The sequence below is a fragment of the Oncorhynchus mykiss genome, chromosome 15 (genome assembly GCF_013265735.2).
Source record: "Oncorhynchus mykiss isolate Arlee chromosome 15, USDA_OmykA_1.1, whole genome shotgun sequence".
Taxonomy (NCBI): Eukaryota; Metazoa; Chordata; class Actinopteri; order Salmoniformes; family Salmonidae; genus Oncorhynchus; species Oncorhynchus mykiss.
This window is the reverse complement of record NC_048579.1, coordinates 525,936-540,534: the sequence shown is the minus strand read 5'-3', so window position 1 is coordinate 540,534 and position 14,599 is coordinate 525,936. Positions and strand designations below refer to the sequence as shown.

At 45.6% G+C, this 14,599-nt stretch overlaps 1 protein-coding gene across 4 annotated transcripts in view; it reads right to left on the bottom strand.

The window, feature by feature from the left end:
* Window positions 1-14,599, bottom strand: part of si:ch211-161h7.4 (protein piccolo) — a 48,019-nt gene that overhangs the window by 14,484 nt on the left and 18,936 nt on the right. For 3 of the 4 annotated variants that reach the window (XM_036945621.1, XM_036945619.1, XM_036945622.1), the window contains 8 exons: window positions 12,602-12,774; window positions 12,465-12,525; window positions 12,100-12,298; window positions 10,523-10,621; window positions 7,077-8,474; window positions 5,146-5,828; window positions 3,121-3,738; window positions 2,203-2,965 (listed from right to left, as the gene is read on the bottom strand). In XM_036945621.1, coding sequence (XP_036801516.1) covers window positions 2,203-2,965; window positions 3,121-3,738; window positions 5,146-5,828; window positions 7,077-8,474; window positions 10,523-10,621; window positions 12,100-12,298; window positions 12,465-12,525; window positions 12,602-12,774 — 3,994 coding nt within the window. The remainder of the gene's footprint in view (window positions 1-2,202; window positions 2,966-3,120; window positions 3,739-5,145; window positions 5,829-7,076; window positions 8,475-10,522; window positions 10,622-12,099; window positions 12,299-12,464; window positions 12,526-12,601; window positions 12,775-14,599) is intronic. The other variant, XM_036945620.1, reaches the window with a different exon arrangement.

The following is a 14,599-nucleotide window of genomic DNA, read 5'->3' as shown; positions in this document are numbered from 1 at the left end:
CACAACTTTTCAAACACACCCTTCTCGCTCCACTATATAAAGTCTTGATGAAAATGTAACCTCCTGTTCCAAGTACGTGAGGTCTGCAGCCTCTGCGTTAAAAGGACTAACATGTCAACTACAGAACTAAGCCAACCTCAGCGTGAGCTTTGGTTGCGAATGGTATGAACTTTGAACTCTTATTCACTACAGAAGTGATACCTCCTAGCCGTTGAGTTAGCAAGAGCAGCTGCAAACGTGGGCCAGGAAAGAACAGAGACAGAGTATCCCGTCGACCACACAACGATGTTACTACAACGTATCCAATTTACCACCAGAGACATTCTTCAAAGGACAAAGGACTCGTTTGGGCAACACGGACTTCCATCTCCCACAACCTGCCGAAGCGCAGCTCAGAGTAAATATTTATTGCACTTTCCTTTTCCAAATGAGAGGTAATTTAGAATGCATAAGATACTGTATTTACGATAGCACAGCTTCTTCCTTTGTCCCTCAGTCTTCCCACTCTTTCACTCAAACCCAGCCCTTTTCCTTTGTGTAACAAGCTGTCATATCGGTTCCGCCCGCTAGGGACGTTTTCCTTTATGACATAATTTGTAATTAACCTCTTGAAGCTAGGGGGCAATATTTTTATGTTTGGAAAAATAACGTTCCCAAAGTAAACAGCCTATTTCTCAGGACCAGATGCTAGAATATGCATTTAGAAAACACTCTAAAGTTTCCAAAACTGTCAAAATATTGTCTGTGAGTATAACAGAACTGATATTGCAGGCGAAACCATGAGAAAAATCAAACCAGGAAGTGGCTTCTATTTTGAAAACTCCATGTTCCATAGCCTCCCATTGCTCCATTTAAAGGGATATCAATCAGATTCCTTTTCCTATCGCTTCCTCAAGGTGTCAACAGTCTTTAGACATAGTTTCAAGCTTTTATTTTGAAAAATGAGCCAGAACGATAACATCGCGTCAAGTGGTCACATGAGTTTTGCTCGTGCAACAGAGTTTGGATAGGTATTGCTTTTCCCTCTCCTACTGTGAAAGACATTTGCGGTTGAGGATTGATTATAAAAAACGTTTGACATGTTTCTGTGGACATTACGGATATTATTTGGAATTTGTCTGCGTTGTCGTGACCGCTCTTTCCTGTGGATTTCTGAACATAATGCACCAAACAAACAGGTATTTTGGATATCAAAATAATCTTAATGGAACAAAAGGAACATTAATTATGTAAATGGGAGTCTCGTGAGTGAAAACATCCGAAGATCAAAGGTAAACGATTAATTTGATTGCTTTTCTGATTTCCGTGACCGAGCTACCTGATGCTAAGTGTACTTAATGTTTTGTCATGCGATCGATAAACTTACACAAACGCTTGGATTGCTTTCGCTGTAAAGCATCATTTCAATATCTGAGATGACAGGTGGATTAACAAAAGGCGAAACTGTGTTTTGCAATATTGCACTTGTGATTTCATGAATATGAATATTTGTAGTAATATTATTTGACTGAGGCACTATACTATTCAGCGGTTGCTGATGACAATTATCCCGCTTAAGGGATGGGTAGCGCCAAGAAATTAAGGTATGATTAATATGATTGTATATGTAATTCTGTGTGATTAGTTAGGTATTTAGTAAATAAATAATTAAACCCAATTCTGTATTGCTGATTCAACTTGTTAGCCAGGGTTCGTGAAGATAACCAAGAATTTACAACTTTTTCAGATGAGACTGAAGTAAGGTGACGATTAATATTGACTGCTATAGATGTAAAATATTACTAGGTCTTTAAGAGTTTATTCGGAAGATAACAGCTCTATAAACATTATTTCGTTGTGCCCCGACTTTCTAGTTAATTACATTTACATGATTAGCTCAATCAGGTAATATTAATTACGGAGAAAGGATTTTATAGAATAGCATGTCATATCACTTATTCCGGCATAGCCAAAGACACGACAAGAAGCAACAGTCAGAAGTAACATGTAGAGAAGCAACAGTCAAAAGTAGCGTGTTGAGAAGCAACAGTCAAAAGTAGCGTGTTGAGAAGCAACAGTCAAAAGTAGCGTGTTGAGAAGCAACAGTCAAAAGTAGCGTGTTGAGAAGCAACAGTCAAAAGTAGCGTGTTGAGAAGCAACAGTCAAAAGTAGCGTGTTGAGAAGCAACAGTCAGAAGTAAGTAGTATTTGGGAGTGTACTTACGTGTTGTCTGAGAGTCGGTTGTTGCTTTGGGAGAAGTCTCGGTGTATGGTCTTCTTTTTCCCCAGCTGTCCAACAGGCTCTATGCAGACAGTACTGGCACTCAGATCCACAGGGCTGGAGCTCCTGTCACTGGTTGGGTCCTGGGAGGGGTCATTAGCTGGCCCAGAGCTGAGGCCGATGCTGGGGCTCTGGGCTGACTGCTCCTCAGGCGCTCTAGGGAATAGCGTTTTCCCCCCCAAAGTATGCCACGTGCTGCTTCTGACCGTGGCCACCGGGAGCGCTCCTCTGCCCGAGGAGAAGACGGCGCCAATGGTGGCCAGAGAGCACTTGACCGTCTTGGGGGCGGAGAGGTCCTTCCTCTTCAGCGGGGTCTGAACTCCTCCAGGTCGAGTTGAGGAGGCTGTGTTGCCATTCTGAGGGGGTCCAAGGAACTTACTTCTCTCCACCTTGCGAGTTTTTGGGTTCGGCTGTGGTTGAGGGGGTGAAGGTTTTTTGGGGTAAGGCTGGGATTGTTGAGGGAATGAAGAGGTGCTGTCAGCGTTCTCTGGGGGGTTGTTGGTGACCCACCAGTTCCCTGGAGCTTTCCTCCTCCTGCTGCGTTTCTCTGGAGCCTCCCTGGCCTGACGCCACTGCCTGCTGGGGGTAACGGTAGTGGGGTAGGCATCACTCCTGCTGGGGATAACGGTAGCAGAGTGGGGGGTAATGTCACTCTGGGGTTTACACTTGGGATGGCGGGTATAGATCCAGTCAAACACCTTCTCACCTGAGAAGAGACACAAGCAGAACACAAAATCACCACATATTTAAATAACAGCTGTTTGAGATGACAGAGTACATATTTTGTATTTTACTAAGTTTGATTTATGAGTGAGCTATATCCACTTGAAGGAAAAGGGTGGTGTTAGTATGAAGCCTTACTTGGGGTGAGTGTATGCTGTCTGAGAGGGCTGGGCATGGGACTGAGCCCCCCCAGCTCCTGTTGCTCCTCCTGCTGCTCTGCCGTAGAGGCCTCAGCCTCCTCCTCTTCTCTCTGACCTTCAGGCCTCGCTGGTTCCTCTCTACTGGTCGTCTTTTGCTTCTTAGTTCTGCCCCTCTTGGGCTTCTCTGCTTTATGCTCTGCAGTCTGATTGGACCAGGGTTTATTTTCTGTGGTCTGATTGGACAAAGGTTTATTTTCTGCGGTTTGATTGGACGAGGGTTTCTTCTTTGCGTTCTGATTAAACAAGGGTCTTGATGTCCCCTCCTCTTGCCCTGACTCCACAGAGGAATATCTTGCTGGTTTGGTTTTTGTTTTCTTGTTATTGTGTTTGTACTTGTTTGCTGTGTGTGTGTTGACTGTCTCTGTGACCTGTGTGTTGAAAGGGCTGGTGAGCCACCAGGGACCAGGCTTGATCCTCTTCCTCTTCCCTGCTGACTGGGTTAGCTGGCCGGCCTGGGAGGAGTCAGCCTCACCTGTAGGGGAGGGGCCGACCTCCTTGGCTTTACGATTGGCTGGGACCTTGACTAGTCTCTGTCCTGTCGGTGCCAACTGTAGAACTGTGGAGGAAAGACAACATCTAGCCTAGATTTTTATGTGCACTACATTTTTCCATTGATTTTTTTGTGAATATTTTTATTTTGTTGTTTTTATTGTTGAGAGCAAAACATACAGTCAAAGTCGGAAGTTTACATACACCTTAGCCAAATACAGTTAAACTCAGTTTTTCACAATTCCTGACATTTAATCCTAGTAAAAATTCAGTTTTAGGTCAGTTAGGATCACCACTTTATTTTAATAATGTGAAATGTCAGAATAATAGTTGAGAGAATGATTTATTTCAGCTTTTATTTCTTTCATCAGAAGTTGTGGTTAAAGTTTACATACACGCAATTACTATTTGGTAGCATTGCCTTTAAATTGTTTAACTCGGGTCAAACGATTTGGGTAGCCTTCCACAAGCTTCCCACAATAAGTTGGGTGAATTTTGGCCCATTCCTCCTGACAGAGCTGGTGTGACTGAGTCAGGTTTGTAGGCCTCCTTGCTCGCACACGCTTTTTCAGTTTTGTTTTCTAATTGTCTATAGGATTGAGGTCAGGGCTTTGTGATGGCCACTCTAATGCCTTGACTTTGTTGTCCTTAAGCCATTTTGCAACAACTTTGGAAGTATGCATGGGGTCATGGTCGCAAATGGGTCTTCCAAATGGACAAAGCTTTAACTTCCTGACTGATGTCTTGAGATGTTGCTTCAACATATCCACCTAATTTTCCTACCTCATGATTCCATCTATTTTGTGAAGTGCACCAGTCCCTCCTGCAGCAAAGCACCCCCACAAAAGGATGCTGCCACCCCAGTGCTTCACGGTTGGAATGGTGTTCTTCGGCTTACAAGCCTCCCCCTTTTTCCTCCAAACATTATGATGGTCATTATGGCCAAACAGTTCTATTTTTGCTTCATCAGTATAGAGGACATTTCTTCAAAAAGTACGATCTTTGTCCCCATGCGCAGTTGCAAACCGTAGTCTGGTCTTGAAATAAATCAACAAATACACCTCCAATTGACTCAAATGATCTCAATTAGCCTATCAGAAGCTTCTAAAGCCACGACATCATTTTCTGGAATTTTCCAAGCAGTTTAAAAGCACAGTCAACTTAGTGTATGTAAACTTCTGACCCACTGGAATTGTGATACTGTGAATTATAAGTTAAATATTATGTCTAAACAATTGTTGGAAAAATTACTTGTGTCATACACAAAGTAAATGTCCTAACCGACTTGCCAAAACCATAGTTTGTAAACAAGAAATTTGTGGTTGAAAAACAAGTTCTAATGTCTCCAACTTAAGTGTATGTAAACTTCTGGCGTTCAACTGTATTCCTATACCTACAAATTATACAACTTGAACTTGTGATGAACATTGTAGTCAAAGAAACCATTGTGATGTGTGATGTTAGCTGATCTTACCTGGTGAAACATCCTGGTCTGAAGCAGCTTCACTCTCCTCCTCCATGCTGACGGGCTCCTCCCCAGCTCCAGCTGACAGTCTCCTGGTCTTCCCAGACTGCAGGCCTCGTCCTCGGCTCGTCTTGGGGTTCACCTTGTTACCTTGGATACCAGCTTGGAATTTAGATATTCTGGGAACGTTCTTTTCTGTTTTGGTGCGGGCTTTTGATTGGCTGGGTTTAGGCTTAGCCCCTCCTCCTGGTTCCAGGTAACCTGCTGTCGGTTCAGATAACGGGTTGTTGACCTTCTTCTTCGGGTCTTGTTCTATGTGGTCTGCCTCGACAGGCCCATCACCCTGGGGACTTGAGTCCCTCTTCTTCCTGGCTGTAGACTTGGTGAGGACAGGTATGAGGGAGGAGCCTCCAGTAGCATTCTTCTCTTTAGTTTTCACTTCAGCTGTCCCTCCTGATCTCAGCTTGGCTGTATCCTTCTCTGATTGGCTGGCCTTGGTGAGTGTGTCAGCTGAGGCGTCATTACTGCTGTATGATTGATCCTTCTGCTGCGGTTGAGGTGTGGCTGTGGTCCTGTTGGGGTCAGTCTTCCTGCGAAGGGAGAACCAGGAAGGACCATCGTCCTCCAGGATCAGGAAGTCATCCTCCAGGTCGGTGAGAGGAGCTTCTCTCACTGGAGACGCTAGGGCTTTCCTAGGGCAGAAACACAGCATTAACCCTTTCCTAGGGCTGAACAGAAACACAGCATTAACCCTTTCCTAGGGCTGAACTTGTGAGAAGGTGGGAAGGGTCCGTGGACACTTCCCACCTTGGAATGGATGGGTATGATGAGTGTGTTTCATTTGGTGACTTCAGAGAGGACAGGAAACACACATGACGATTAGAGGTCGACCCCTTTGTTTTTTTTACACCTTTATTTAATCTTTATTTAACCAGGCAAGTCAGTTAAGAACACATTCTTATTTTCAATGACGGCCTAGGAACGGTGGGTTAACTGCCTCGCTCAGGGGCAGAATGACAGATTTTCACCTTGTCAGCTCGGGGGATTCAATCTTGCAACCTTACAGTTAACTTGTCCAACGCTCCAACCACCTGCCTCTCATTGCACTCCACGAGGAGACTGCCTGTTACGCGAATGCAGTAAGGTAAGTAAGTAATGCAGTAAGGTAAGTTGCTAGCTAGCATTAAACTTATGTAGCATTGGCTACACGGCTGGAAATGGTTGAACTCTGAGACTATCGATCCCTACAGAATAAGAGCAAATCTTAGATACGAATTACTAGTCTTCATATCGACTGTTTGTTTGCTTATGCATTTCTGTGATTATTTAGTTAATAAATAAATGATTATGACATTTGATGTATGGATGATTCATAGTGAAGACTGGGTTCGTGCAGATAAACAATTTATGATGTTTGGAATGAGACTAACGTGAGTTAAAGAATAATTCATTAATTAGAAGACTAATTGATCAGATATTAAAATATCTGAAGAGTTCAATTCGGAAAATTATAACTTTGTAATCTGAAGATTTTCCTTGGTGCCCCGACTTCCTAGTTAATTACATTTACATGATTAGATTAATCACGTAATAATAATTACAGAGAATTGATTTGATAACATAACAGTCTTCACTTTAATGCCAAAGACACGACATATTAGTTACATGTTCAACTACTTAAGACATTGGCTCAAATCTAGGTTGTGCCTTTATTTTTCAGAGACAATTAACAACGATGGAAGAATATTTCACTTCTCTCATTGGGATTTGAGAAGTCAAATCCCAAACTCCAGCCTGGTATGCTTCGCAAGCGTTCCCGGAAGTCTCGTGATGTTGGGCCTTTGGGTGTAGAAACAGGGAGGGCCACTTCTGTGGATATTGTACACAGGGCAGTTCTAACCATTCATTCAGTTAAATGAAGACAATAGATGTGGACTCACCAGGCAGGCTTGGACTGACCAGCCTCTCTCAGCTTCTGGAGGAAGGAGGATGTGGCTTTCCTTTCCGGTGTTGCCTCCTTCTCTGGTGGTTGGGCCAGACTCTTCTTCTCTGAGGGCTGGGCCAGACTCTTCTTCTCTGAGGGCTGGGCCAGACTCTCCTTCTCTGAGGGCTGGGCCAGACTCTCCTTCTCTGAGGGCTGGGCCAGACTCTCCTTCTCTGAGGGCTGGGCCAGACTCTTCTTCTCTGAGGGCTGGGCCAGACTCTTCTTCTCTGAGGGCTGGGCCAGACTCTTCTTCTCTGAGGGCTGGGCCAGACTCTTCTTCTCTGAGGGCTGGGCCAGACTCTTCTTCTCTGAGGGCTGGGCCAGACTCTTCTTCTCTGAGGGCTGGGCCAGACTCTTCTTCTCTGAGGGCTGGGCCAGACTCTTCTTCTCTGAGGGCTGGGCCAGACTCTTCTTCTCTGAGGGCTGGGCCAGACTCTTCTTCTCTGATGGCTGGGCCAGACTCTCCTTCTCTGAGGGCTGGGCCAGACTCTCCTTCTCTGAGGGCTGGGCCAGACTCTTCTTCTCTGAGGGCTGGGCCAGACTCTTCTTCTCTGAGGGCTGGCCCAGACTCTTCTTCTCTGAGGGCTGGCCCAGACTCTTCTTCTCTGAGGGCTGGCCCAGACTCTTCTTCTCTGAGGGCTGGGCCAGACTCTCCTTCTCTGAGGGCTGGGCCAGACTCTCCTTCTCTGAGGGCTGGGCCAGACTCTCCTTCTCTGAGGGCTGGGCCAGACTCTTCTTCTCTGAGGGCTGGGCCAGACTCTTCTTCTCTGAGGGCTGGGCCAGACTCTTCTTCTCTGAGGGCTGGGCCAGACTCTTCTTCTCTGAGGGCTGGGCCAGACTCTTCTTCTCTGAGGGCTGGGCCAGACTCTTCTTCTCTGAGGGCTGGGCCAGACTCTTCTTCTCTGAGGGCTGGGCCAGACTCTTCTTCTCTGAGGGCTGGTCCAGACTCTTCTTCTCTGAGGGCTGGGCCAGACTCTTCTTCTCTGAAGGTTGGGCCAGACTCTTCTTCTCTGAAGGTTGGGCCAGACTCTTCTTCTCTGAAGGTTGGGCCAGACTCTTCTTCTCTGAAGGTTGGGCCAGACTCTTCTTCTCTGAAGGTTGGGCCAGACTCTTCTTCTCTGAAGGTTGGGCCAGACTCTTCTTCTCTGAAGGTTGGGCCAGACTCTTCTTCTCTGAAGGTTGGGCCAGACTCTTCTTCTCTGAAGGTTGGGCCAGACTCTTCTTCTCTGAAGGTTGGGCCAGACTCGTCTTCCCTGGTACTGGTTGTTCTTTGGGTTCTACTGCTGGACACGGGCTTGTTTGGGGAGGCTCTTCTGGCTCTGTCTCTATGCTGCACAGGGACAGAGTCAACTTCCTGGAGAATGAACACAATAGGGTTGTGATACATTGAAAATTATCTTAACATTTAAACTGCCATTTTGTTCAGTTTCTGTTAAAAAAAATAAGAACAAGTGATACAATTCCACATGAATTCACAATGCAGAATATGGTCCTAATGCGTATGACCGCAAAGGTACAATGAAGATCAATCTACCACAGTCCTAGATTCAGTAGGCTACCGGTAGTCTACTGTCATTTCATATTATAAGACAAAAACACATTACCTAGCAATGATTCATAAGAAAAATAGTTGGAGAGCTTGCAGAGTAATAATTGTACAATTTCTCCACCAAGGCCATCATGGCATCTTGTAGTCTGGTTCTAGATATGCCATGAGGGTATTGAAAATAACATCCTCTACCATTGACAATGGCTGCATATCAATTGCAGTCATTTCTGGAATCAGGATCTCACTCCCATATCACAGTTCTTTAGTGTGAAGCAGTCTGATGTCTGTTGTTGGGGGCCTGTGCTGCCAGCAGCGGTGTGTCTCACGGTGCGTCCCTTTCACATGGTTAGACATCTGTACTACCATTACTGTACCTCAATTACACCTCGCACACTTTGCATTTCACCACTTTCTCAAAGTATTGCCATTTGCCAGACAGGATTTTGTTGCTGTCGCTTGCCCTTTTCTTCCATTTTCCCAACTTAACGAAGATGACATGCGAAGCTCTTTATATACAGTGCCTTGCGAAAGTATTCGGCCCCCTTGAACTTTGCGACCTTTTGACACATTTCAGGCTTCAAACATAAAGATATAAAACTGTATTTTTTTGTGAAGAATCAACAACAAGTGGGACACAATCGTGAAGTGGAACGACATTTATTGGATATTTCAAACTTTTTTAACAAATTGAACTTTTTGGCAACAATGCAAAACGTTATGTTTGGCGTAAAAGCAACACAGCTGAACATACCATCCCCACTGTCAAACATGGTGGTGGCAGCATCATGGTTTGGGCCTGCTTTTCTTCAGCAGGGACAGGGAAGATGGTTCAAATTGATGGGAAGATGAATGGAGCCAAATACAGGACCATTCTGGAAGAAAGCCTGATGGAGTCTGCAAAAGACCTGAGACTGGGACGGAGATTTGTCTTCCAACAAGACAATGATCCAAAGCATAAAGCAAAATCTACAATGGAATGGTTCAAAAATAAACATATCCAGGTGTTAGAATGGCCAAGTCAAAGTCCAGACCTGAATCCAATCGAGAATCTGTGGAAAGAACTGAAAACTGCTGTTCACAAATGTTCTCCATCCAACCTCACTGAGCTCGAGCTGTTTTGCAAGGAGGAATGGGAAAAAATGTCAGTCTCTCGATGTGCAAAACTGATAGAGACATACCCCAAGCGACTTACAGCTGTAATCGCAGCAAAAGGTGGCGCTACAAAGTATTAACTTAAGGGGGCTGAATAATTTTGCACGCCCAATTTTTCAGTTTTTGATTTGTTAAGAAAGTCTGAAATATCAAATAAATGTCGTTCCACGTCATGATTGTGTCCCACTTGTTTTTGATTCTTCACAAAATAATACAGTTTTATATCTTTATGTTTGAAGCCTGAAATGTGGCAAAAGGTCGCAAAGTTCAAGGGGGCCGAATACTTTCGCAAGGCACTATCTGTGGCATATAATTATAAAGATGTATATATATCTCCTCCTTACATTATAACATTGTTGCGTTGGGTATGTTCATCTTTTTATTTTCCCTTTATGATGAGGATCAGGACCTGTTAGTAGTAGTTTTGTAAACATTTAACATCCCAATTTCATTTAAATGTTCACACACCTAGAACAGAATAAGACAGATTCTAGAACACCTTCCTTGGACTACACAGATAAAACACAAAAGGTTTGCTCTAAACCATCAACTAACCTAACCCAGGTCTCCTGTTCTGTGTTAGCACTGATCTGATTATTATGAACTATAATAGGTAGAGACAAAATGGCCCAACAAAGCCAGGAGATGGGATTAAGATCAGTCTACAGAGCCACCATACTGAACCAGTCCAGTAGACTGACCAAGGTGTCTCTTCCTTCTTCGGCATACTGCGAGATGGCGTCTTTTGTTTGCCGACAGAAAACCGACAGGGAGGAGAGTCCAGCACTGCATCATATCCCCTGGAGAAAAGGAAACATCAGGGAGGTATAACAGGAGGGGGAACACCAGGGGGGTATAGAAGGGGGAACACCAGGGAGGTATAGAAGGGGGAACACCAGGGAGGTATAGAAGGAGGAACACCAGGGGAGTATAGAAGGAGGGGGAACACCAGGGGGGTATAGAAGAAGGGGGAACACCAGGGGGGTATAGAAGGAGGGGGAACACCAGGGGGGTATAGAAGAAGGGGGAACACCAGGGGGGTATAGAAGGAGGGGGAACACCAGGGGAGTATAGAAGGAGGGAGAACACCAGGGGGATATAGAAGGAGGGGGAACACCAGGGGGGTATAGAAGGAGGGGGAACACCAGGGGGGTATAGAAGGAGGGGGAACACCAGGGGGGTATAGAAGAAGGGGGAACACCAGGGAAGTATAGAAGGAGGGGGAACACCAGGGGGGTATATAAGAGGAAACACCAGGGGGATATAAAAGGAGGGGGAACACCGGGGGGGGGGGGGGGGGGGGGGGGTAAAAAGGAGGTGGAACACCAGGGAGGGGGTGTATAAAGGAGGGGGAACACCAGGGAGGTATAAAAGGAGGGGGAACACCAGGGAGGTGTAAAAGGAGGGGGAACACCAGGGAGGTATAGAAGGAGGGGGAACACCAGGGAGGTATAAAAGGAGGGGGAACACCAGGGGGGTATAGAAGAGGAAACACCAGGGAGGTATAAAAGAAGGGGGAACACCAGGGGGGTATAGAAGAGGGGGGACCACCAGGGGGGTATAGAATAGGGGGGTTATAGAAGAAGGGGGAACACCAGGGTGTATAAAAGGAGGGGGAACACCAGGGGGGTATAAAAGAAGGGGGAACACCAGGGGGTTATAGAAGAAGGGGGAACACCAGGGGGGTATAAAAGAAGGGGGAACACCAGGGGGTTATAGAAGAAGGGGGAACACCAGGGGGGTTTAAAAGAGGGGGAACACCAGGAGGTATAGAAGAGGGGGGAACACAGGGGGGTATAGAAGAAGGGGGAACACCAGGGGGGTATAAAAGAGGGGGGAACACCAGGCAGGTATAGAAGAAGGGGGAACACCAGGGAGGTAAGAAGAGGGGGGACCACCGGGGGGTATAGAAGAGGGGGGACCACCGGGGGGGTAGAGAAGAGGGGGGACCACCGGGGGGGTAGAGAAGAGGGGGGACCACCGGGGGGGGGGGTATAGAAGAGGGGGGACCACCAGGGGGGTATAGAAGAGGGGGGACCACCAGGGGGGTATAGAAGAGGGGGGAACACCGGGGCGGGTATAAAATAAGGGGGAACCCCAGGGGGGTATAGAAGAGAAAACACCATGGGGGTATAAAAGAGGGGGGAACATCAGAGAAGTGTAGAGGAAACAAATGTTCCCCCTATTTGAATCAATATAACACATCTACAACAAGACTAAAAACAACAAACTCGTTGTCAAGCGTTCTATTTCAGTATCGAGTTGGGATGCATCTTACCCGTCTGCTGCCTGTCCGTTGCACTGTGGTGTCAGGGCAGTGATAGGCTGCTTTACAGGGCCGTAGTCATCTTCATCATCATCATCATCATCACAGATCAAGAGCAATGGAGAGGCTGTTCTGTCCTTGTCCTCATCCCCCTCCTGCCGCTTCTTGGGGCTGGAGGTCTTGATGGGAGCGTGCTTTTTAAATGGGCTCTCTACCTCAGCCAAGGAAAATAGGAAAAGGGTTGATGATTTCTACAGATAACTTGCTGATGTCATACAGAGGTGGGCAGGTGAAACATTAACATATGCCCAGAGATACTGCCCCAGTAACAAGCCATTTCAGTCACTAGCTATCAGTTATCAACAGTCATCACCTACCAGTATCCAGCAAAGTGCTCTCTGCTCTCCCCTCCTCGTGCATCTCTTCTCCTTGGGGCACCTGGTGTCAACAGATCATAAGTGTGCATTCTGACATTTCATTTCATTCCATTGCAGAATAGTACGAGGTGTTTTACCGCTTCACCAGTCTCTGGAACTGATGATGGTTCTCTCCTCTCCTTCTCTACAGGGTTACCAGTCTTCTCCTCCTTCTCTACAGGGTTACCAGTCTTCTCCTCCTTCTCTACAGGGGTGAAGGTCGGAGAGGGAGGCAGAGGGGGAAGCTCTTCCCCAACATCAGAGGAAGAATCTGCAGGACATATTAAGTCACATTAGTTATTGAGGGTCCAGAGACAAGGTAACATACCGGACAGATGATGGGTCATAGGGATGGGCATTTTAAATAATTTCTCTATTTGAATCGTTAAAATAAAAAACATTGCTCTACTCTGACCAACCAGAATGACGCAAAACGCCACGACAGCAAACAGTGTTGTTTTCAGGGTGTTAAATCAGTACGGTAGCCTATTCTAACAACCACAGTGAAAGAGAAGTCTGACGTTCGCCATCATAGAAATAAGGATGCGACAAATGGAAAACATTTACTTAAACATCCCTTTTTTGTCGGTTTTCAGCCCCCATTGAGTATGACTGCTAGGGGGAAATTAAGTTCTCTGTGTTGGACAATGACTCTTACTGCAGTCCTCTGGGTTTTGTCAAGTCAAAATTGACTTTTCCTAGAAGGTTTAGGAAAACATCTGCAGCAGGTTATGAGAATTAAGGCAGCAGGTTAGGAGAATTAAGGCAGCAGGTTAGGAGAATTAACGCAGCAGGTTAGGATAATTAACGTAGCAAGTTAGGATAATTAACGTAGCAAGTTAGGAGAATTAGGTTAAGGTTAGAAAAACGGTTAGACAAAACATGACATTTTTCATGTCAATTTGATAAAAGCTGCATCCCATCTAGACATGACCCTGTTCCCCACCCACTCAGCAATAGTTAATGCCACTTTTAGGTTCTCTACTGTGTGCCTCTCCTCCATGTTCTCAGTGGTAAGTACATGGGACTTCATCCCACTTCATTTGTATTTATTATGGATCTCCATTAGCTGGTGCCTAGGCAGCAGCTACTCTTCCTGGGGTCCAGCCAAATTAAGGCAGTTCATACAATTTTAAAAACATTCAAATAGATTTTCTGATTTCACAACACACTGTGTGCCCTCAGGCCCCAACTCCACCACTACAAAACAAAATCCATGTGTATGTGTGTATAGTGCACGTTATCGTGTGTGTGTGTAGTGCACGTTATCGTGTGTGTGTGTGCATGTGTCTGTCCTATGTTTGTCTCTTCACAGTCCCCGCTGCTCCATAAGGTGTATTTTTATCTGTTTTTTTTTTATCTGATTCTCCTGCTGCATCAGTAACCTGATGTGGAATAGAGTTCCATGTAGTCATGGCTCTGTCGTACTGTGGAATAGAGTTCCATGTAGTCATGGCTCTATGTAGTACTGTGGAATAGAGTTCCATGTAGTCATGACTCTATGTAGTACTGTGGAATAGAGTTCCATGTAGTCATGGCTCTATGTAGTACTGTGGAATAGAGTTCCATGTAGTCATGACTCTATGTAGTACTGTGGAATAGAGTTCCATGTAGTCATGGCTCTATGTAGTACTGTGGAATAGAGTTCCATGTAGTCATGGCTCTATGTAGTACTGTGGAATAGAGTTCCATGTAGTCATGGCTCTATGTAGTACTGTGTGCCTCCCAGTTCTGGACTTGGGGATTGTGAAGAGACCCTTTGTGGCATGTATTGTGGGGTATGCATGGGTGTCTGAGCTGTGTGCTAGTTGTTTAAACAGACAGCTAGGTGCATTCAACATGTTAATACCTCTCATAAATACAAGTAGTGATGAAGTCAATCTCTCCTCCACTTTGAGCCAGGAGAGTTTGACATGCATATTATTATTAGCTCTCTGTGTACATCCAAGGGCCTGCTGTGCTGCCCTGTTCTGAACCAATTTTCTTAAGTCCTTTTTTGTGTTACCTGACCACACGACTGAACAGTAGTCCAGGTGCGACAAAACTAGGGCCTGTAGGACCTGCCTTGTTGATAGTGTTGTTAAGAAGGCAGAAAC